General features: G+C 49.6%; 2 protein-coding genes and 1 pseudogene across 10 annotated transcripts in view; all 3 read left to right on the plus strand.

Moving 5' to 3' along the window:
• Positions 1 to 22,328, plus strand: part of FOXN3 (forkhead box N3) — a 439,226-nt gene that overhangs the window by 376,822 nt on the left and 40,076 nt on the right. The window lies entirely within an intron of this gene.
• On the plus strand, positions 12,393 to 12,559 carry LOC122706074 (annotated as a pseudogene).
• LOC122704481 lies at positions 17,242 to 20,928 on the plus strand. The gene is made up of 2 exons (XM_043919237.1): positions 17,242 to 19,761; positions 19,889 to 20,928. Exon 1 carries the CDS (start codon positions 18,480 to 18,482, stop codon positions 19,299 to 19,301), a length of 822 nt encoding a protein of 273 aa, XP_043775172.1. The 5' UTR covers positions 17,242 to 18,479; the 3' UTR covers positions 19,302 to 19,761; positions 19,889 to 20,928.

Genomic DNA, 22,328 nt, shown 5'->3' on the forward strand with positions numbered 1-22,328 from the left:
GCCAGGCCTGCGGCGTGGCTCCCGGCTCAGCCCAGGGGAGAGGTTCGCCCAGGGGAGGGGGTACAGGTCACTTTAGGGCTTACAGGGCTGGCCTTTGTTTCCATGGATAGTTTGTTGGGACGGACTGATGGAAATGGAAAGCTCCATTCCTAAAGCAACTACACAAAAAGTTTAATATGTTTTTGTTACATAGTTTTCATTTAATTCTTAGCAGCCACTCCATGAACTAGGGTATAGGATTTCCTTTGGAAAGGAAAGTGAGGCTCAGAGAGGTGGGGTGACTTGCCCAAAGTCACACAGCGGTGGCATGGTGAATGAGAACCCACGTGTGTCTGGCTCCAGAACTCAGACTTCCGGGTGCCCTTCTTACCGGCCCTTGGGGGTAAGGAGGACAGACAGTCCATTTGGAGGTCTCACACTCTTGTCCTTTTCTTGAAACACTCATCTCCCTTTGAGCAGTTTCCAGGACTTGCGTGTCTCATTTTCTCAGATAGCTGAAGATGTTCTCTTAAAACCAGCACAGAAAGATCAAGCCTGGAGAAGGATAAATGCAAAAGATAGTAGGATGCCGCCTGAACTCCCCTGGCCCTCAGGAAGCATCTGGCTTGACTGCAGGTTCATGAAGATTGAAAATCACATGGAAGTTGAGGATCCTACCGATGGTTCTACCCGCCAGGGAATAGCATTAAGGGGTGGGCACAGTTTTCCTAGGAAGAAAGGGTGGGGAGGGGTTTCCAGGCTGGCAGCAACATGAATAAAAGCGCGCACAGGGAGGGCCGGGGCTGCTCCTGAGAGGGGCAGTGCATTTGGCTTTGAGTGCCGGGAGGGAAGGTTGGGCCGCTTCTTGCAGGGTCGAGAAGCTCTGGCAGAGGTTGGCAGAGGCGCAGAAGGAAAGGGGTTCTTGAGAGCGGTGCCACGTGGACAGTGGTTTAGCCGGGGGCAAGCTCAAGGCGATGACCTGGTTGAAGGTCATTCCTGAGGTTCTGGCAGAAGCTGGTGAACACAGGGTTAGGGGTGAGAGGGGGTGTTCAGAATACATTCGAAATGTATTTGCAATGGGAGTATGTAAGAAACACCTTATGTGCCAAGATGGTTTTCCCTTTGGCCTATCTGTCATAGAGTATTTTGCCTTGGGTAAAATGCTGGCGTTTTAATGAATTTTGGTTTTGTTTTTTATCCATTTGGGATGGCGGAAAGCTTATACCCCATCAAGACATAATGCCTTTTGTTACTCACGTGTTATTCTTCCTTATTCTGCCCCCTGTGCACGCACACCACTTATAAACTACTTGAGCATCTGTTCACACTAAATCCTGTGTAAATGCCTATTAGCCAACTTCCGTATGAGCAGAAGTGTATAAGCCCCGGTGTGTACCTGGTGATCTGAGCCAGGCCTGTTCCTGGTGTCCCCCTGGGAAGGCATTGACTGCCCACCTGATCTTCCTGTTCATTGTCAAACGTGTCCCACTTCTCATTTTGCCTCTGCAGCAACTCTCAGCAAATTAATAAACTTTTTCAAGAGGAACTGAGATTGCTTTTTCTTAAGAAGATTCTACTTCTTTCTTACTTCTTAAGAACTCTATCTTCAGGGTGGATGAACAGTTTTAGATACAGGGACCCATTGCATTACATCGTCCATGTCTGCCCAGCTGTTAAAATTTTAAGACGGCGGTCATCGGATTTTTCAGCTGTCTCGCCACCAGCAGCCAGCCCGTGTATCACATGTCACTGTAGGTCTCTCAGTTAGGCAGATTCTCTTGACTGCCATGTAACGGAAGCCACTTTCCTTCTGCATTTGGGCTGATGGGGTAAACAGCTGGGGGCTTGCCCTATGGAAAAACGAAGCCAAGCTTCCAGAAACAATGGACTTTAAAATTCTTGTTCTAGACTGAAAGTTTTTTGGGGTTTTTTTTTTGTTGTCGTTTTTACTGTCGCTTTCACTAAATTCTCTCACCTTATTAAATGGATAGAATCCAGTGTGGTCAGATGCAGTCTGCCTCGGGGGTATAAAATTAATTTAGAACCGACATTTTAAATAGTGGAAGGCCTTTATATAATGATGTGAAAATTGTTCTGCTTTTGAAAACCAAAATCAAACAGGAAACAGGGTGTCTCTGTAAAGAAGTCAGATACCTTGCTGCGATATTTCTTTGGCTGTCTGCCCCCACCCCCCAAAAGAATCTCTGTTCTTCTAACTCTGACGAAATAAAACAAAAAAAAATGTATTTGAGGAAGGGCGGGGGGGGGGGGGGGGGGGGGCGTTTTGATTATTTTATCCCAGAGACTAAAAGCCAAATTGGCAAAGCAGCCCTTTTTGAAAAAAAAAGTCTAATCCAAATAAGAAAAATTGGGCACCGTCCCCAAAAAGAATCTCTATAAAGTGTATTCAATGAAAGCTTGAATAACTAGTTTGGATTTTGAAAGACAGAAGACCCTGCCCACTGCTGACTGCAGTTTAATTACATAATTAACCCACCAATCCTGTTTTCTCTGGCTTAGACGCCTCACAAAATGATTTTCCATAGTCCGCACTGCCCTCAACGTCCTTTATCCCATTTTTGTTAGCCATCTGAAGGCACATTCTTTTAATTCTCTTGCTTTTTTAAAAGGGCTCGGCTTGGCTCACCTCACCCAATAAACAGTTTTACAGTCGGAACAGCGTCTGACCCTCTGATAGGGATCAGAAAATGGAACTGTGTTGCTCCCAAGGAGCTAGTTGTCGCCTGTGTTGCCTTTTTTTCTTTTAAGCAAATACCACTTGGTCCCCGCTGGCCGAGGGGAAAAGTCGGACAAAGCGCAGCGGGCGGTTAGTTGTCCGGGCTGAACCGCCTCCGGGCGAGTCCAGGGGCCGGGGCGCCGCGCGGGTCGGCGGGGTCGGCGGGCGCCCGCCCGGCTCAGGCCGCCACGCGCTGCCGTCCGCTCCCCGCGTGGGCCCCGGAGCGAACCGGGCAGGCAGCTGCCCGATTTGGAGCCGGCGGCACGAGGCCCGGCCTTTGCCGTCGAGTTGTCGGGGCAGCTGAGCAGACGGATGGGGAGGGACTCGCCGAACACGAGGGCCCGGCGCGGGGGCTCTTTCTGCCCAGCCTGGAACCTGCAGCCGGCGGGGGCGGCCGGGGCCTGGGCCCTGCTGGAGACTCACAGACAAACCTCCTCAGCGGCCAAAAAACAGTGCCTCACTGGTGATAGAATGCAGGTATTTAGTCCAGCCTCCTTGATTCACAGATAAGAAATCTCCCTCCTTAACAGATAAGAAGACAGAAGCCTTTGGTGCTAAGGAACCTGCCCCCTGGTTGGAAGACAATACAGAGAAGCTACCTCCTCGCGGTTGGGAGAGTGTCCACACTGGCTTATTAACTTTGGGGATTTGCTCCTTTTGTGCTTGCCTGTTGACCCCAAGAGACTTCCTTTTTCACTCTTCAAGAATCGGAGAGAGGGACTTTCCCTAGCGGCCCACTGGTTAAGACTTTACCTTCCAGTGCAGGAGGCAGGTTCCATCTCTGGTCAGGGAGGGAAGATCCTACATGCCTCAAGGCCAAAAAAGCCAAAACATAAAGCAGAAGCAATATTGTAACAGATTCAGTGAAGACTTAAAAAGAAAACCACCTAGCCAACATCTATTAAAAAAAAAAAAAGAACAATCTATGAGAAAGCTCACTGAGGGAAGACCTATGTATGAGTTGAGAAAGTGCAGTGATAATATGGGCTTCGTCAATATTGTCAAAGCGAGGATAAAAGTTAGAGGCAGCAATAGCCTAATAAACTATGCTCCTGAGCAGCTACATCACAGGTGCTGGGATCGCCTGCTTCTTTTCTAGAAACACAGTTAATTGTCTCTGGGTGGCAGTCTTCCTGTCTCCTCCAGAACAAAAGAGAAAGGGTCTTATCCATTATCCCTCTTTAGTTTTCCTCACTTACATGAGCCAGCAGGGTCTTATCCTCAGATCAGTGGCTTGCCCAAAGCAAATATTGTATTTATGTATGCCTCACCTATTTCTAAAAACAGAAGGGAGATGATTTATGATCATAAAAGCACAAGAAGCAACAATATGAGCAGTCCCTACTATCGATTTTCTTAAAGTAGCTGTGTAGGGATTTTCCTGGTGGTCCAGTTGTTAAAACTTTGCCTCCCAATGCAGGAGGTGCAGATTCGATCCCTGGTCGGGAAATTAAGATCCCACCTGCCTCTCAGTCAAGAAACCAAAACATAAAACAGAAAGCAATACAGTAACAAGTCCAATAAAGATTTTAAAAAATGGTCCACATCAGAATAAATAAATTTAAGTAGCTATATTGGGAAGGAAAGAAAGGGAGGGACATTCCTAGGGGCTATACTTCAAAAGTCTAGGCCAAGAGAATAACAGCGGTTGATTTAAAACCCAGCCCTGAGTTCCCTAACGACAAGAGCAAAGAGAGAAACGTGGTCTACACAGCGCTGTCCTTCCTAGGACACGCGCACATCCCACTGAGGTGCCTGGCTCTGAGAACAGGGGTGATCTATAGTGACTTGCTATGAGAGGGGTAAGAAATAGGCCTCAAACAGAACCGAATGCCAGGGTCAGGGTTTCCACACATCCGTGCCCTTTTCTAACAGGGCCTTTGGCGGGAAGCAAGGCTTCAGTGCTGACTGAGGTTGTCGCAAGGCCGTGCTGTGTGCAGGGAAGAGGGGCGCGGGGGTGACGGGTGTGTAGACACGTCCCTGATCAGCTCCAGAGTTTTCCTGTTCCTCAGAAGACACCGTGTGTGTGGAGGGTGCTGAGTGGCTTACCTGGGTAGCCAGGAGCATGCCAAGAAGGTACCCATGTGCCCAGAGAAAGAAGTGAGTGAGGAGGTCCCCCCACCCTTCGCCAGCCTCATAGAACGGGAGAAGCGTCGGCCACTTCTGAGTATCTCCTGGAAGTGATGTCAGTTAAAGAGATCTGAGTGTGTTCATTTCCCTCTTTAGACACAGAACTGCAGAAGGTGACTGCTTCAGACTGGGGCTGACTTCACCAGCCCAGCCATCCTCCCATTGCTCTGGTGGGGGCTGGCAGCTCCCCGGGTTCTCACCTGTGAGCTTCTGGTCCTGTGTCTGGGAGACAGAGCCGGAAACGGCAAGTGTTCTAGGCGGTTGACGCAGAAAGAGAGGCCATATAGGGTGTTGTTGTTCTGTGTGTGTGTGCTCGGTCATGTCTGACTCTGCCAGCCAATGGACTGCAGCCTGCCAGGCTCCCCCATCCTTGGGATTTTCCAGGCAAGAATACTGGAGTGGTTGCCATTTCCTTCTCTGGAGGATCATCCTGACCATATTAGGTGCCTGTCAAATTGGGGAAAGAGCCAGAGGAGGGGAGTCTTGACTAGCCCTTCAGGCATGATTTCCAGATCCTGTAGGACCAACCACCAGAGAAACCACTGTACCTGCAATACACGCCTCCTGTCTGTGACCCAGGGACACTGCCTTTCCTGAAGCTGCCACTCAATACCCAAGGAGGGCACTTGAGAATGGGCCCCGATGGCCACATCAAGAAGACCCAATGTCTCTGTTCCTGTATGCCCACTCAGACAGCTAGAGGGCCTCACCTCACCCGTGCCTTTAGTCAACCTGACTGCATCTGATTGGCAGAGCTGAATTCACACCCAGAGACCTAGCTGCAAGGGAGTCTGGAAAATGAAGAATTTTAGCTTTCCAACCTCTTCGGCTAGAAAGCCAATGGAATGTAGATGCTGAGCAATCCAGAGTCTGCTGCATACAATTTTAATGAATTGTTGAATTCTGATAATACAACCTGTATACAGGTCAGGAAGCAACAGTTACACCTGGACAAGGAACAACAGACTGGTTCCAAATAGGAAAAGGAGTACGTCAAGGCTGTATATTGTCACCCTGCTCATTTAACTTATATGCAGAGCACATCATGAGAAAACGGTGGGCTGGAGGAAGCACAAGCTGGAATCAAGATTGCCAGGAGAAATATCAATAACCTCAGATATGCAGATGACACCACCCTTATGGCAGAAAGTGAAGAAGAACTAAAGCGCCTCTTGATGAAAGTGAAAGAGGAGAGTGAAAAAGTTGGCTTAAAGCTCAACATTCAGAAAACTAAGATCATGGCATCCAGTCCCATCACTTCATGGCAAATAGATGGGGAAACAGTGGCTGACTTTATTTTTCTGGGCTCCAGAATCACTGCAGATGGTGATTGCAGCCATGAAATTAAAAGATGCATGCTCCTTGGAAGGAAAGTTATGACCAACCTAGACAGCCTATTAAAAAGCAGAGAGATTACTTTGTCAACAAAGGTCTGTCTAGTCAAGGCTATGGTTTTTCCAGTAGTCATGTATGGATGTGAGAGTTGGACTGTGAAGAAAGCTGAGTGCCGGAGAATTGATGCTTTTGAACTGTGGTGTTGGAGAAGACTCTTGAGAGTCACTTGGACTGCAAGGAGGTCCAACCAGTCCATCCTAAAGGAGATCAGGCCTGGGTGTTCATTGGAAGGACTGATGCTGAAGCTGAAACTCCAATACTTTGGCCACCTCATGCGAAGAGCTGACTCATTGGAAAAAACCCTGATGCTGGGAGGGATTGGGGGCAGGAGGAGAAGGGGACGACAGAGGATGAGATGACCAGATGGCATCACCGACTCAATGGACATGGGTTTGGGTGGACTCTGGGAGTTGGTGATGGACAGGGAGGCCTGGCGTGCTGCAGTTCATGGGGTCACGAAGAGTCAGACACGCCTGAGCGACTGGACTGAACTGAACCACCAGCACCACCCCCACCACCAAGGAACGTACCTTAGTCTACTCCAGCTGCCATAACAAAAATCACAGTTTGGGTGGCTTCACCAGAAGTATTTTCTCAGACTGGAGGCTGGAAAGTCCAAGATCAAGGTCCAGCAAGATTTGGTTTCTGGTGAGAGCTTACTTACTGGCTTGGAGATGCAAGCTTCTCATTTCATCCTCCCACAAGGAGAGAGACGGTTTCTCTCTCTTTATAAGGCCACTAATCCTATCACAAGGGCCTCACCCTCATGCTGAAATCTATCCTCATTCCTTCTGAAAGGCCCCATGTCCAGATACCATCACATTGAAGGTAAGGACTTCAATATATGAATCTTGTGGGGGGACACAAATGTTCAGTTCTTCACAGAGTGTATCTTGGCATTGCAGATTTCAGGGTCATTCCAGAGCAGAGACTCGGAATGCTACCTTTCAGCAAGAGGAGCGCATTTAGCTCTGTCCTCAGTGATGACACTGCAGGGGCTTCCCGGGTGGCTCAGCGGTAAAGAATCCGCCTGCCAGTGCAGGAGATGTGGGTTCCATCCCTGGGTCAGGACGATCCGCGGGAGGAGAAAAGGGCAACCCACTCCAGTACCCTTGCCTGGAGAATCCCTTGGACAGAAGAGCCTGGCGGGCTACAGTCCATGGGTCACACAGAGCTGGACACGACTGCGCAACTCAACAATGGCAGTGATGCGCTACAGGGTGAGGCTGAAATCTCTGATGAGTGAGTGTAAAGCCGGTGATTCTTACCCTTTTCTGTGTAATCCATCCCTGAGACGACTGGCTAGAAGCTGTGGACCCATGCCCAGAGCGACAGTGTGCACAGGCCCTTTCTGCAGATTCCGTAGCCGTCTTCCTTGTGAACCGACTGGCCCCTCCGCCTGGATGGGTTCCTGCTCTTGTCTTCAGGGCAAGCCGCTCTTCCCTTCCTGGAAAACTGCTTTTCTCTGGGTGGCCACCAGGAGCCCAGGATGCTGCAGCTCAGGTCCCAGGATGCGCGTGGGGTCTTGCGGTGGGGCTTGAGAACCACCTGTCCGCATCCCCAGAGAGAGAATTGATTCATGCGGCTTCATACTTGGAAGCTCTGATTAGGATCTTGCCTATTACCTTTGGTTAATAAACACGACCAAGATGACTTGGCCATTTTGGAACATGAAGATTGAGATAAAAGTGAATATTCTTGGGAAGCTTAATCTCCAGAATTGCTTCAAGTGTAGGCTCTCTTCCGTCTACCCCTGCACTCTGCAGAGAGAAACAAATAGAATGGCGCCCACTGGTTTGGTGGGCCACGGAATATTCCAGATGCAAGGTAATGAAATAAAGAAAAAGAGATAAATGAACAGTTTTGTGGGAAATGGAATCAATAAAATTAAATCCACTTTGGATTCATTAGCTAGTCTATTTGGGTTTTTGTATTTTGGCAAAATGGTTTCGATGGAGAAAATAGGCGGCCAGAGAATGGGAAGAAATGTAGAAATTAATTGTGTTCTGTAGTCCAGACTGTATAGTTCCTTTTGAGAATAAAATAAAGCAAAACAAAATGAGCTAGATTTGCTGCTCAGCAGATGCCAAGATTTTACAATGTAGAAGGAACATTTTTACCCTGAAAGGTGCAGTCGGATCACCCCCACAGGACGTGGCTGACCTACAGCCCGTGTGTTTAACTCTTTCAGTCACTGGTGCTGAGGCTGCCCCATATGCCAGGGCCAAAAAATAGCTAAATGAAATGTGCGGTCCAGATTCAAAATTTAATTGAAATACCAAATGAAGGCATTCAATTTGTCGCTTGTTTGTGTAAATTAATGCAGCAAATAGCACTTAGGGATAAATACGGTGGACATTGATTTACTAAGCAGTAAACCAAAGCTCTAGGGAGCCAAGCCTTTTATGTTAATAGGATGTTTGAGCGGCAACAGTGGACTCGGTGTGGAGGCAAACCTCAGTCCTGGAGCCGTGATGTCCCGGCACGTAGTTTACAAAAGTCCTTGTGAAACACGGAAGTAGCTTCTAGGCTGAGTAACAGCATGGAGTGTTCCAATAAATAATGTAAAACTTGAAGAATTTGCCACTGAACCATCCCCCCTTTTTCATCACAGTGGTTGGATGAACTCAATCAATGCATTTGCGTTAGTGTATCATGCAGTGATTTACACAGAGATGCAAAGGAACAAGTTCCAATTAAATACCTTTGTTGTGATGTATTTAGACCCATTCTTTCAACTTCTTTTACTGAACCCAGAGAAAACAGTAGTAAAGTAGTATTTCTTCATAGTGACATGCCTATGAAAGCAGTAAGGCAATCATTCTTCTATTTAAACTTCAGTTTTGGGCACCTCTGAATAGCAGTTAAGTTTTTCTTTTCTGAATAGAGAAAGCGTTTACAAATATATAGGGAATCATCGTTGATTCCCGAGGCTCTTCTATTCAAGAGAAGTATCTTGGTGGAAAACCACACATCTCAGGCCTCTAAGTGAGACTCGTCTCTGGCTGTGAATGTTGTGACTTGACATCGTCTCATCCTTTTGAAAACACTTGTATCAGACTCGGGAATTTTTGGTCCCCTTTTTCAGCCTGCAAGAGATTATCTCTCTTTCCAATTTTTCAAGCATTGCCTGAGCATTTCAGATACTGTTGGAAAGAAGTTGGCTGTTTGTCAGGGTTACTGAGTGGCTACTGGTGAAGAGTGGAGAATCAGACGCTCCTGAGGAAAGGAGTATGAGAAAGGGTGGCTGCCTGACTGTGTGTTGGAAGAGGGAATTGCAGTTAACATGACCACTCAAGGAGGTGCTGACCCCCGGCTGGTCCAGAGATGCTTCTCTGCGTCCCTCACCCTGTGGTTTTCTGCCAGCTCGTTTGCTCCCCTACGCTGTCTGGACCTGCCTTGGGCTTTTCATCTACAGGTGACTTTACAGGGTCTCTTTGAGCTCAAAAATTCTATTACTGTCTGCTTAGAGCTGAGAGTAGTCTGACTTTACAAAAAACCAGGTAGGTTTTATTTCTCGGCGAAATGATCCACGCTCTATGATGATTTGGGCTACCTAAGCCAGAAATATCGCTAGGCGGGGCCGATTATCAGACATAACAAAATAACGGTAGCTCAGAATTTCTGAAGTGGAGTCTCTGTAACAACTTCACACAACACTAACATGGAAAAATGATCCAGAATTGATCTTTTCAACTCCGTTATTACGTGGCTAATTAGCCAGTAGACGCACGTAATTACTGGCATGTTAATTTGCACGGTTGCTTTGCCTTTTTCCTGTGGTCAAAAAGACGGCCTAACGCTCCGGCTAGTCTCTGGCCCGCCTGTGTCTATTTAAAGAAATAAAATGTATCTCGGTGGAAAACGGTAATTAGCAAACCCCAAACAGATCAACGTTCCGTGGGGGATCAGGCCGGTCTCCCGACCCTAGGAACCGCGTGGGGGCTCTGACCACCCGTCTCCGGGCCCCCTGCCCCCGCCTTCTCTGTACTTCCCAGCATGTGGACGGCCCTGCCGCAGGAGGTCAATTTGGATACTGTGGTCACATTTTTTAAAAAAGAGAGCCGTAATTATGACCTCTAATTGTGTACAGTTGTGCCTGCTGAGTTAAAGATAATAGCACCTCCTGCCTGGAAGTATAAGTTAATTGCCTGCAGGGGTCAGGAGGGCGCTGACCCCTCTTTCGAGCCCCCAGCCTCCACCAGGCCAGCACCATCAGACACACAAATTGGCCCTGCTGTGCATCATCATGCTGTTTAAGTGTTGGGTTTAACTCTGTTTAACGCTTTCTCTAGTGGAAGATCAAATCTAACTCGTGTTCAAGAGGAAAATCAAGCTTCCCTGAGTCTAGACCTCAGCCCGTCTTCCACGATGGCCTTCTCAGAACCCACCGTCACCCAGAGCGCCGAGTCATGGGCCCTCTTTCTGTTAATAAAGAGCATACATATTCCGCATCTGGCATGGTTGGACTGGTGTATATTTTGCCACCGTTTTTTCCCAACTTTTTTTAGAGCTTTTCAATAGAATGATAATAAACCCCCTATTGCCTTTCCCCCAGTGATCATCAGATCCTGGCCAGGTTGTTCCATCTGACTCTCCCATTTTTCACCACCTTCCACCTCCACGTCATGGGAGTTCTGAAGCAAATCCCTGGGTATCACGTGACTTCTTGTATGGCTAGCTCAACAAGGTAGAAACTCTTAAAGCACAACCACAATAGCAATAATACACCTTATAACTTTTAATAATAATTTCTTTGATCTTAAAAGTTCTCAGCACGAGGAGAAACAGTTGTTAACTATGTAAGGTGGTGGATTTAACTAAATTTATTGTGGTAAATTTATCTTTGATTGTCATTTTACAATGCTTTATATCAATTGTACCTCAATGAAACCCAGGGAAAAGAAAATTCCTTAGTAATTAAGCAGTTTTATTTTCCCCTGATTGCTTACAGGGTTGGGGGGTATTTTTATTCATCCATTTGGCTGTACCGTGCTGCATGTAGCAACTTCCCCAACCAGGGACCAAACCTGTGCCCTTTTGCAGTGGAAATGTGGAGTGTTCACCACTGAACCACCAGAGAAGTCCATTTTTAACCATTTATTTTTCAAATCCGGAAGCAAATAAAGTTCATACATTGTCATCAATTGATACGCCCCTTAAGTCTCTCTCAATCTGCAGGTTCCCCATAATTATCTCTTTTCTTGCTGCAGCTGTCGTAGTTGAAGAGGTTGTCTGTCTCCCAGAGTCTAGACTCTGCTGATTGCATCTTGTGTTGTCTTTTAACTCGTTCCCCAGTCCCCTAAATTTACTATGAATTGGGGGTTCCACTGAGAGCTGGCTTTTTCAACCTTGGCCCTGGATGTTTGGGGTCAGGTAATTCTTTGCTGTGAGGGGCTGTCCTGTGCATTATATGATGTTTAGCAACATACTTGGGCGCTACACACTAGATGTCAGAGCACACACACACATGTCCATACACGCACATGCACACACACGTCAGTTACAACAACGGAAATGTCTCCAGACATTGCCAAGTGTCCCCAAGGGGCCACCATCACTCCATGGTTGAGAACCATTGCTCTGAAGGCTTGAAGAGTTCAGGCTGAACACTGGTTTTCTTAGTAAGATGATCTCTAAGTGGGATGTAATTCCTCTATCAGGTGTATAGTGCACCTGATTGTTTTCTTTTTTGTGATATTAGCAGCTATTGATTGCCACTGCTTATGTGGTAATAAATAAAGATAATAAGGGAATTCAGCAGGGACTTGTAAAATCTTGCCAATGCAAACTCATCTTTCCTTTTTCACATATGATCTTGATTATCTCTCTACAGAGAAACATCTCCCCTTCAGTCCCTTAGTTAATGCAGACATACTTCGTATAGGAAAGGAAGAGAGATCACTTGATTCTTTCTTTTATCAGTTCTCAAAGAATGAGTCAGTCCTCCAGTGAGTTTCAGTTTTTTAAAAATACTATTATGAATGATTGGGTTTAAGCATGTTTGATGTGTTTCAATTGAATGCAGTTATTACCTTCAAGGGAGCTCAAATTGTCCCACCTTTGGCCAATAGGAGGGCCTTTGAGTCGTCCTTTGTGAGTCCTTTTGACATGAAGCCGGTGGACTTCAGTCGTGTTTTCTGATATGACAATCGCTTCTCAGCCTTTTGGCTAAGATCAAGTGTAGTATCTGATATGACAAGTTGCTCTGGGCTCACTGTGTGTATTTCCTGTGCCAGGCCGGGAGTCAGCCATTTCTCCAGGAAACCCTGGTTTCATTTCCTGGGAAGTGGTAGTGATCATAGTCTGTTACCACCAGCAGTTTTAACCATGTAGTTCTTCTGTTTGTTATGGATCTCAGACTCTACCCTAAGTTCTCAGCACCTCGATAATCTTTATAGCTTCTTTGGATGTGGTTACAAACTGCTCAGAAGCCCCTTGTTTGCATAGAAGCCCCTCTGAGACTGGTAAGACTAATGTTTCTTCCACCTTTGAAATTGGTGTTACAGGCAAGATCACAGTCTGGAAATGTCAAGCCCACGGAGGCCTTTGAGGTTGACTCACATGCTAGGTGCTGGAAGGAGCGGAACCTAGAAACTGATCACTGACTGAGGAATGAATGTGACATCCTTCAAAGGCCATCTCTTGAGAACCAGAAGGCCCGTGACTGCGAGCTGTTGACCAGGTCCTCACCTAGGAGAGTCATGGTCTTTGCAGTTGGCAGACAGGACCAGGTTCTTCCTGCTTCCTCTGCAGGCTTCTCAGACACCTGCAGTGCTGGCTCGCTGTCAGGAGATGTGGGCCGCAGTGCGTCTTCCACTCTTGAAGCAAGCATCCTTTCCAAGAATTCCGTAGCAAAAGGAATTCCTTCTTTTTCCCAAAATGCAAGTAAGGCAGGCGTGTAAGAAGTGCGACACTGTGCCAGGAAGTGAATGCTCAGTAGCTTTGGGAAGACCCTCTTTGCCTGTCTTTGGGAAGACCCTCTTTGCCTGTCTTTGGGAAGACCCTCTTTGCCTGTCTTTGGGAAGACCCTCTTTGCCTGTCTTTGGGAAGACCCTGTGAGTGTACAGGAGACGAGCAGAAGACAGCCGGCACGCGGCAGGAAACGCTCAGGAGAGCTCTACGTGTCTGGGAAGGGAGAGACTGCTTCCCTTCCCGGGGAAGGCGGGTGGGAGTTTCAGAGGCGTCTTCGAGTGGCGGAGCCGTACCTGGCCGCTCCGGGTACCACCTGCTCCATGAGTTCAGACACGGCCGGCCGGCCCTCTGGTGGGAGACACAGGTCAGTGGTCTCAGGAGCACAGCTTAGAACGGGAGGCACTGGGATCTGGTTCCTGCTTTCCATTTTTTGTCCTCACTTCCATCGGTCTACGTGCACAGTCCTGCAGGCTACTTGCATCGTAACTTTCAGGGACTTCTGTGCATTTTGTTTGTTTTTGGTGTTTTGTTTTATTGACGTGATCAGCCAGATTCAGGGAATACCGTATTGAATATTGAATACTGTATTGAATATGCGGTTCAGTTTTAGGTGAGGTTGGCTATGAAGAACTTGTTTAAATAAAAAGAGGAAGAAAAAAAACAACCTTTTTTAAACAACTTGTTTGTCTTAGAGCAAACCAGTCTTCAGACTTCCCTGGTCGTCCACTGGCTAGGACTCAGTGCTTCCACTGCCAGGGTTCAGTTCTTGGTCGGGGAACTAGGATCCCGCAAGTCACAAGGCATCGCTGAGAAAAGAGGGAAAACAGTTAGGCTTCCCAGCCTTTTCTTTCCATCCCCAGTCAAGCCGAAGCCCAGATTTCTAGAATGCATGTTCTGTCCTCACCTCTTTCTTCCACGCCCCCCGCCCCCATCACACGCGTACACACTCTCTGGAGCTGTCACCATCCGCGGGGACAGGAGGCTGGTGGCTGTAGGGTCCGCCTGTGCCTGCCTGGCCTCCCAGGCAGGGCTGCGTGTCTGTCACCAGGCACCTTGGTGGCCGGAGCTCGCAGAAGCGGGGCTTGGGGGACAGCTGCCACACTGACCCGGGGCCCAGCCACGCTAGAGGCGCCCAGGCGGGGCTCCGGCTCCCCGGTGAAGAGGGGCCGACAGCCTTGCTGGAAGAACCCCGGAAGGGGAGAGAAAAGCCCGGGTGCTGCATGGTGGTGGTGGCCCCCGTAGACATTTCCTGCTCTCTTCCAGTGTCCGTGTTTGGTTTTGCTCGTTTGACACTCGCTGTAGCTTTCCTCCCTTTTGGAAGATGGGAAGTGCCCTCTGCGGTGGGAGAAGGACCCCAGTTGCTGTCCCGGCGGCCAGTGGGGCGAGCTCCAGATGGCTCTGTGTGTGTGGGCAGCCGCGGTGGGAGCGCACCCCACCCCCTCCGCCCTCAGCTTCCGTCCTCTTTACCTTCAGGGTCTACCTGGGTCTGTTCATGGGATGGTCTGGAGATGATCACCTCTTGGTTTTTCCAAAAACAAATATGCCCCAGACACACGCTGGAAACCTCGCTCTGGCTTAGCACGTATATTTCCGGAACAAACACAGAGGCTCTGCAGAAGGAAGTCCGCTTCGGCCCGGACTCCCCTCCTTTACAAGCTTGCTTCCCCAACCAGCTCTGCCCTCAGCACCTGGCCTCCTTCATTCCACGATGTACCGGCTGGGTGTTTTTATGGACTGGTTCTTTGACTCTTGTATGCTATATGGTTGGAAAGTAAGGAGCTCAGTTCTTTTTTCAAGCACATCCAAAATAAGAGAGATCCTTCCATGTAGCCTCAAGACAGAATACTTGTTCCAGGGATGCAGACATTCCCCAAAATTGTTCTGGAAAACTTCTGGGGTTATTTTTTGTTTGTTTTTCTGGTTTGGGGGTGGTTTTTTTTTTTTTCGGTTTTGTTTTTTTTCTGGTTTTTTTTATTGTCTTTACAACCAGTTTCCCATTTGCCCACCAAAAGGTCAGCTCACCGCTTCACAGTTACACTAATCATTCCTACCCTGCCCACCCACAGGCCTTCAAGGTGCGGAGATCTTCCATCCTTAGGGCCGATTGCCTTCTCAGCTGGTCGGTATCTCCTTTAGGACTTCTCTCCCAGTAGCGTAGCGTTACGTGTGAATCTTGTTGAGTAGAAAACTTAATCCTTTTTATTTCTGTGATACTTGTATTTGCAGTCTTAATCTTGAATCTACATTTCCATGTATTTCCATATTTAGTTGTGTCTAAAGTGAATTACTTCTTAACAACCTCATGAGATTTTCTGTTCTCAACAGTGGATGGATGGGGCCAGAGTCTGTCTGTATGCAATTGAGAAAGCATGAGGCAGCGAAAATGGAATTATAGTCTCCTCATCATATCCACCTTCTTTGCAACCCTTAGAAAGTGTAGAGTTTCCCAGGAGCCAGTCTCGGGACAGGCGTTCTGTAAAGTTCACCTTCAGGATGAAGGAAACAAGTGCTTTGTTGTGTTGTGCTTTGTTTTGATGTTTCAATCAGTATCTTCTCTAGTGTAAGTTGTTTCTGAATAAACATGTTTCAGAGAGCTACACACACACAGACAGACACACACACACAAACACCAAGCAACAGATGTGCTTTTATCTTCTCTCCCCCTAATGTATTTGGGGGTGAGGATTAGACCAGGAAGCATGAAAGGCTGAGCATTAAAACCGCGGCCCAGACAGAGTTCAGTGGCCAGTAATCCTGTTGCGAGAATCCGCAGCCTGGATCCTCTCTGGAATCGCCAAGGGAGGTGGGTCGGTGGCAGTCAGCACTGTTTCTGATGAAGAGGGCATCCCAGTCCCCCCGGAGCAGCGTCGGGGCTCTGGTGCGGCGTGTGCAGGCTGATAGGGAGCCAGGGCCTCCGTGTCTCCTGCGGGAAGGCCGCTTCTCCCTGCTTTGCTCCCCCTTGGTGTCTAAGACTCGGGTCTAGTGGAGAAGGAGCTGGGCTTTCCCAGGACCCGCTGACCCGGGGAGGCACGATGCTGTCAGCCCGCTGTCCTACTGTGTGTGGGTGTAGGGAAGAGAGCCTGTGTGTTTCCTTCCGCTGTTGATCACGGTACCCGGGACAGATGATTCCCTGGCGGTCCAGTGGTTCAGACGCTACGCTTCTACCGCAGAGGTGCACGGGCTTGTCCCCCATGTGGGCGAATAATAAATAAACAACAACAACAAAAATCACTTTTTAAAAAGGTACCCCAAGCAGATTGTAAGTAACTAGGTTTTATTGCTGTTGTTGTTTAATCGCCAAGTCCTGTTTGACTGTTTTGCGACCCCATGGACTGCACGCCAGGCCTCCCTGTCCTTCACCATACCCCAAAGTTTACTCAGATCCATGCCCATTGAGTCGATGATGCCATCAAACCATCTCATCCTCTGCCGCCCTCTTCTCCTTTTGCCCTCAGTCATTCCCAGCATCAGGGTCTTTTCCAGTGAGTCATCCCTTTGCATCAGGAGGCCAAAGTATTGGAGCTTCAGCTTCAGTCCTTCCGACGAATATTCAGGTTTTTAGTAGCGTATGTTTGTGACTCTTCGTCTGAGAAAGGGTGACCAAAGAGCGCTAATGTACCTGCTTTCTGGGAGCTGAAAGCAGGACTGAAAGAAGTCCCTCCTTCTCTGGCCGACTCCTGGTCAGGGCAGGCCTCTCCCCAGCCTGTGCTCAGTCACTCAGTTGTGTCCGACTCTGCGATCCCGTGGACTGCAGCCCCCCAGGCTCCTCTGTCCATGGGATTCTCCAGGCAAGAATACTGGAGTGGGTTGCCATTTCCTTCTCCAGGGGATCTTCTGGACTCAGAGTTGAACCCTGGTCTCCTGCATCGCAGGCAGATTCTTTACCAGCTGAGCTAGAGGGAAGTCCATTCATAAGAGACTTGTTGTTACTGTTTAGTCTCTCAGTCTTGTCCGACTCTTTGCGACCCCCATGGACTGAAGCCCGCCAGGCTCCTCTGTCCATGGGATTCTCCAGGCAAGAATCCTGGAGTGGGTAGCCATGCCCTCCTCCAGGGCGTCTTCCCCACCCAGGGATCCAACCCACGTCTCCTGCATTGGCAGGCGCGTCTTTACCACTGGTGTTCCTTTGGAAATCCGTTGTACGGAAGTGAGGGAGCTCATTGACGTGCCCTGGGGTGCAGACACAGAGGGTTGGGGTGGGGAGCTGCACATGTCCCTCTGGGCCCCTTGCCCCCCAAACTCACCCAACCGCCCATCACTGCTAGCTACAGGATTGTTTCCAGCCTCCTGGGCTGTAACAGGCAAATTATTTCATTTTTTATTTACTCCCCTCACCCCACCCACATCCCCTGACTGCAGACAGGTTCTTGGGATACTTGTCTGGAAGTAAATAAAGGGAGATGCTGAGCATCGCTCCCAGGCGTACAGCGTGACCCTTGCCCTAACCTGAGGGTAGAGCTGTGTCCAGAATGGCAGCTGCCCCTCTTCCTCATGCTGGAGGGCAGCTCTGGTAAGGTGGCTGATCCCAGCATGGGAAACGCTTTCTTCAGTTCAGCTGCATGATCATCCAGCTGATGATCATCCACCATCCAGGTGGTTGGTTGCACAGGATGGCGTGCGCGCTTCAGTTTGTTGAAAGCATGGGCTGAGGTTTAGTTCTGACCCGTCCTCACTGATGACCGTCGTCACCTACCAGGTCTGGGGAAATCGATGGCTCCCTAGCTCCTTTGGGAATTCTGGTGAGTCAGCGTAATTTATACTCCTGTGTGCCCGGTGTTCGGAGTTCATCGGTCTTCCAGCTCTCAGGGAGGAAGACGGCTGAGAGCCAGGCAGGCAGTCGCTCTGGGCCTTGGGGCGCTGATGCCAGCGTTCCGAGTGGCACCGACTCTCACGCACCTGCCAGTGTCACTCCGAGAGGGGCTCTTTGCTTCTGGAAAAGATGCTTTGCACGCCCACCCAGTTGAAGACAGAGCTAGTTGGAGACGCTCTGCAAATGAAGTCTTCAGCTGTCGGCAGGGACAAGCACTGCAGCGCCTGGTGGGGGCCAGGCCCCCAGGAGGACCGCCGGGGCTGGGGAGGGGTTGGTGCAGGAGCTGCCGGGAATCCTGTGGCCTTTGCTAGAGGAGGAAGTGGCTTCCGGTGGGGCCTGGGCAGGAGCCGACGTTCCAGTCAGTGGGGAGAAGTGAGAGCTGGGGAGGGGAAACCGCCCCAGGAAGGTGCCCTGGAGCCCCCTAACCGCCTAGATGGATGCCCAGAGTGTTAGCCTCTCGGGGGTGTGTGAGAGTGAGTATCACCCAGGAATGCCAACATCCGAGCCCCAGGTATGCATCCAGGCCCGCGGTGCCCCCGTCATCCCAGCGGGCCTTGTGCTCTCGTCTCGGGGACCCCCAGCCTGAGCCTGTCTGCAGCGTTTGGACTTGGTGCACCCTTCCTCCGAGACATCGCTGTGGCCAGGTCCTCTGGTGCTCGGGGCTCTCGTGGGCGCCCCCATGCCCATTTCCACCCCTGGAAGCCAGCCACACGCAGAGCTGGCTTCCCAGTTTCCGCCGGGTGGTGGGCTTTTGCTCTTGAGGAAGGCAGGACCAAACAGGAGGTTTCCAAAGGGAGGAAGTCCGGAGTCTGGAAGGCTCGGCCTGTGCCCCTCTCCCGCCCCCCAGCATCAGCAGCCCCTCCCGCAATCCGCCGATGCCCCCTGCTCACGGCCATCAGGCCCAGCGGCCCCCGGGCGGCCGGTCAGAGCCTGCTCGCTAGCTGCCCCCGCAGGCCTGGCAGCAGACGCCCCTTGGGTAGGTTCTCCGTGGAGCACGCGTTTCTGGCAGCCGCGAGCCAGAAAGCGGAAGTAGGGAGCGTCGTGGGCGGAGCCAGGAGCCCCGTGCGCTGCGCTTTAAAACCAGTCAGCGTGTGCCGGGTCTGCGGCCCGCCAGCAGCCTTGGAAGAGGAGCCCGCTCAGATCCAGCAAAACCAGTCGCTGCTTCATGAGCCGCGGCCTCCGGAGCCAAGGCCAAGCCTCCTCAGGCCTCGCCGCGTGCTCCCCGGCACAGTCACCGAGAAGAAGCCTCCCCGGGCCCTCCCTGGCGGGCCAGTGGTTAGCGCTCTGCATTTGCACTGCCGCGGGCCCGGCTCGCGTCTCTGGTTGGGGGGCTAGGACCCCGCAGCCTGTCTGGTGCAGGCTCCTCCCGGTGCCCGGAAGAAACCATTTCCACAGTTTGGTAATATAAACCACAGTCTTTTTTTTTTTCTTTTTTAAATCTAAACAGCTGAACAGTTGGTTCTGGAAACTTCATTACCTCCTATTTCACTGTAGGGTAATATAATCATGTCTGTACCTTCAGGAGAAAGAGGGTTCGAAAACATCTTTAAAATGTGTGACCATTTTTCAGTCTCATAGCGCAGAGAAGAGGCAATGTGATAAGACAGCTGTATTAAAGATGAAAATTGAAATGGGCCGCTGGGAACCGGGCCAGCAGAGAAGTAACATTTGTTACTGAAGCCTGAGAAGCGGGGAGTTTTTTTTTTAATGTGGGATTAGAGATGGGCTGGGTTTTGAAGATGAGCATTAAGCTCCCATGATGGCGTACTTGGCGTTTCACCGAGCCAGCCTAGTGGTAAGTGATGCGGCCTGCAGTGCTAGGATGCTGAGCTCAATACCCCCTCACCCCCCCACCCCCGGCCCCTCAAGAAAGAGGGCGCTGTGCCCTTCTCCTGTCCTGCTGCCTCAGCCTCATTCCCTAGGCACATCAGAAGGTTGGCTTCTGCCAAGTGGATCTTCATTCCTAAAAAGAGTTCCTGGCCCGAAAAACATCTTCCTCTTTACTTACGCTGGTAAGCCAGGTTGAGCAGGGTGGGGATGTAGGCAGAGAGACTTTTGTGCTGAGTCGCTTCGGTCGTGTCTGACTCTATGACCCCGTGGACTGTAGCCCACCAGGCTCCTCTGTCCATGGGGTTCTCCCGGCAGGAATACTGGGGTGGGTTGCCATGCCCTCCTCCAGGGGATCTTCCCCACCCAGGGATCCAACCCATGACCCTTCTGTCTCCTGCATTGGCAGGCGGGTTCTGGGAAGCCGCCCCAAAGTGTGCTCATGAAAACGAGCATGTTATCTAGGGGGCCACTGCAGTGAGCCCCTCAGAGAGGCTGAGGAGCGAGGGCTATGATGGGCCGGGGAGGGAGAGATGGGAGCCTCGCTGGTCTGCAGGGCGGGGAGGGGGCTGGCTGTGCCCAGGCCTTGTCTCCAGGCCTCTGGATCCGTGGGGAGAAGCGCTGGCGGGCCAGGTTTCCGGCTCCACGGGCTTTGTGTCTGCATGCCGAGGGTCTTCAGTCCGAAGGAGAGGCCGTGTCCCTCCTGTCCCTGTGGTCTGTTTTTCTGCATGAAAAAGTCATCGCAAAAAAACTTCAGCTGATGGACACTAACATGAAAGTGTGCCAAGATCTGTCATTAACTGAAAAATAAGGGGGAAGAGTCCTTTCCAGAGAAGTATTTTCCATAGGAACCAATTTTTTAAAAATAGGTATGTGTGCGTGAGTATATGTGCGCTGGTATTTCAGTAAATGCCTATATTTGTAGTTTCTGGACAGGTGAGCAAAAAGCTGTAACTCTGGGACTGAGTCTGTGGGGAGGGGAGGCGTTTATTCCTCACGTTATACCCACCGAGTGTTTTGTTTTTGTCTTCACAATGGGCGTGCATTGCTTTCTTGATTTTTTTTTTTTTTAAGGGACGAAACTTAAACATTTTAATAATACTGGGCTTCCCTGGTGGCTCAGTTGGTAAAGAATCCCCCCGCAACGTGAGAGACCTGGGTTCGATCCCTGGGTTGGGAAGATCCCCTGGAGAAAGGAAAGGCTACCCACTCCAGTACTCTGGCTTGGAGAACTCCATAGACTGTATCGTCCACGGGGTCGCAAAGAGTCGGACACGACTGAGCAACTGTCCCTTTCAGCGTCTCTCTAGAGAGGAGAGATGGGAGGTTGTCTTCTCTGAAGGTGGGAGCACACACAGGAGGTCAGGCTGTGACAAGCATAAAGGCACGTCGTGTATAGCAGAGGGCCTGAGAGACTATCTCACGTACAGGCCTGGCTGCCTGGGGTTCTCCCAGCACATCTGGAGTCAGGGAGCGTCCTTCTTGTATTGACCCATGTGGTTCTGGAGGTCTGTGCTTCATCAGCCTGCCAGATAAAGAAAGAGGTTTGGTTGATCCCTTCCATTTTCATTTATTTGGATCTTAGTATTGAACCCAGATAGAGTTTATACTTGATATACTAACATGAGATGCCCCTCAAGAGACAGTTTTGTGCAACATTGCGGGTAGACAAAGATTTTTTTAGTTGGGATACAACAATCATTGAGAAAAATTTATCAAAGAAAGTGATAAATTGGACTTTACAAAAATTTCAAACGTTTACTTATTTAAAAAAAACACCATTAAGAAACTGGGTAGACAGGCTATGGAGAGAAAAAGTATCTCACAAAGGACTTCCATCTGCAATGCTGAAAGAAAGCTCAGAACTCTATAGTAAGAAATTTAGCAACCCAGCTATAAAACAGGTGCAAACGTGAACAGGCTTTCCGCAGAAGATACGCTCATGGCTGTTAACACATGAGAAGCTGTCAGCACCGTTTGTCAGTAGGGAAATGCAAGTAAAAACCACCAGGATAGACCTTCTCAGCTCTAGAATGGCTCAAGTTTTATTGACAGTTTCAAGTGTTGACACAAATGTGGAGCCACTGGAACTCATATGTGGTACAGCCTCTTTGGAAAAGAGGATCGTTTCCCTGTGAAGTTGAGCAGACACTTACCAGCAGTTACCCAAGGGGAGGAAAGCGTGTCCTCGCAAAAGACTGGTCCAGGAATTCACAGTAGCTTTTTTTTTTTTTTGGAAGATCCCAAACTGGAATCAACATAGATGTCCATCTACAGCTGGGTGGATAAACACACTATAGTGTTTCTATACAGTGGAGAACTAGTGAAGAAGAACAGTGATAGGAATGAACTCCTGACCCTGCATCATAGATGAGTTAACAGAAAGCAAATCTGTAGTTGCCCAGAGCAGTGGGGCAAAAGGAAACTTTGGAGTGAAGGAAATGTGTATCTGAGCTCTACTCTATCTTGATTATGGTGGTAGTAGCGCTCGATGTGAGAGTTGAACCGTAAAGAAGGCTGAGTGCTGAAGAATTG

Source organism: Cervus elaphus, chromosome 12, assembly GCF_910594005.1.
Source record: "Cervus elaphus chromosome 12, mCerEla1.1, whole genome shotgun sequence".
NCBI lineage: Eukaryota > Metazoa > Chordata > Mammalia > Artiodactyla > Cervidae > Cervus > Cervus elaphus.

Coding starts and splice junctions, on each gene's coding strand:
- LOC122704481 (XM_043919237.1), top strand. CDS start 18,480: ATGCATCCAGGCCCGCGGTGCCCCCGTCATCCCAGCGGGCCTTGTGCT.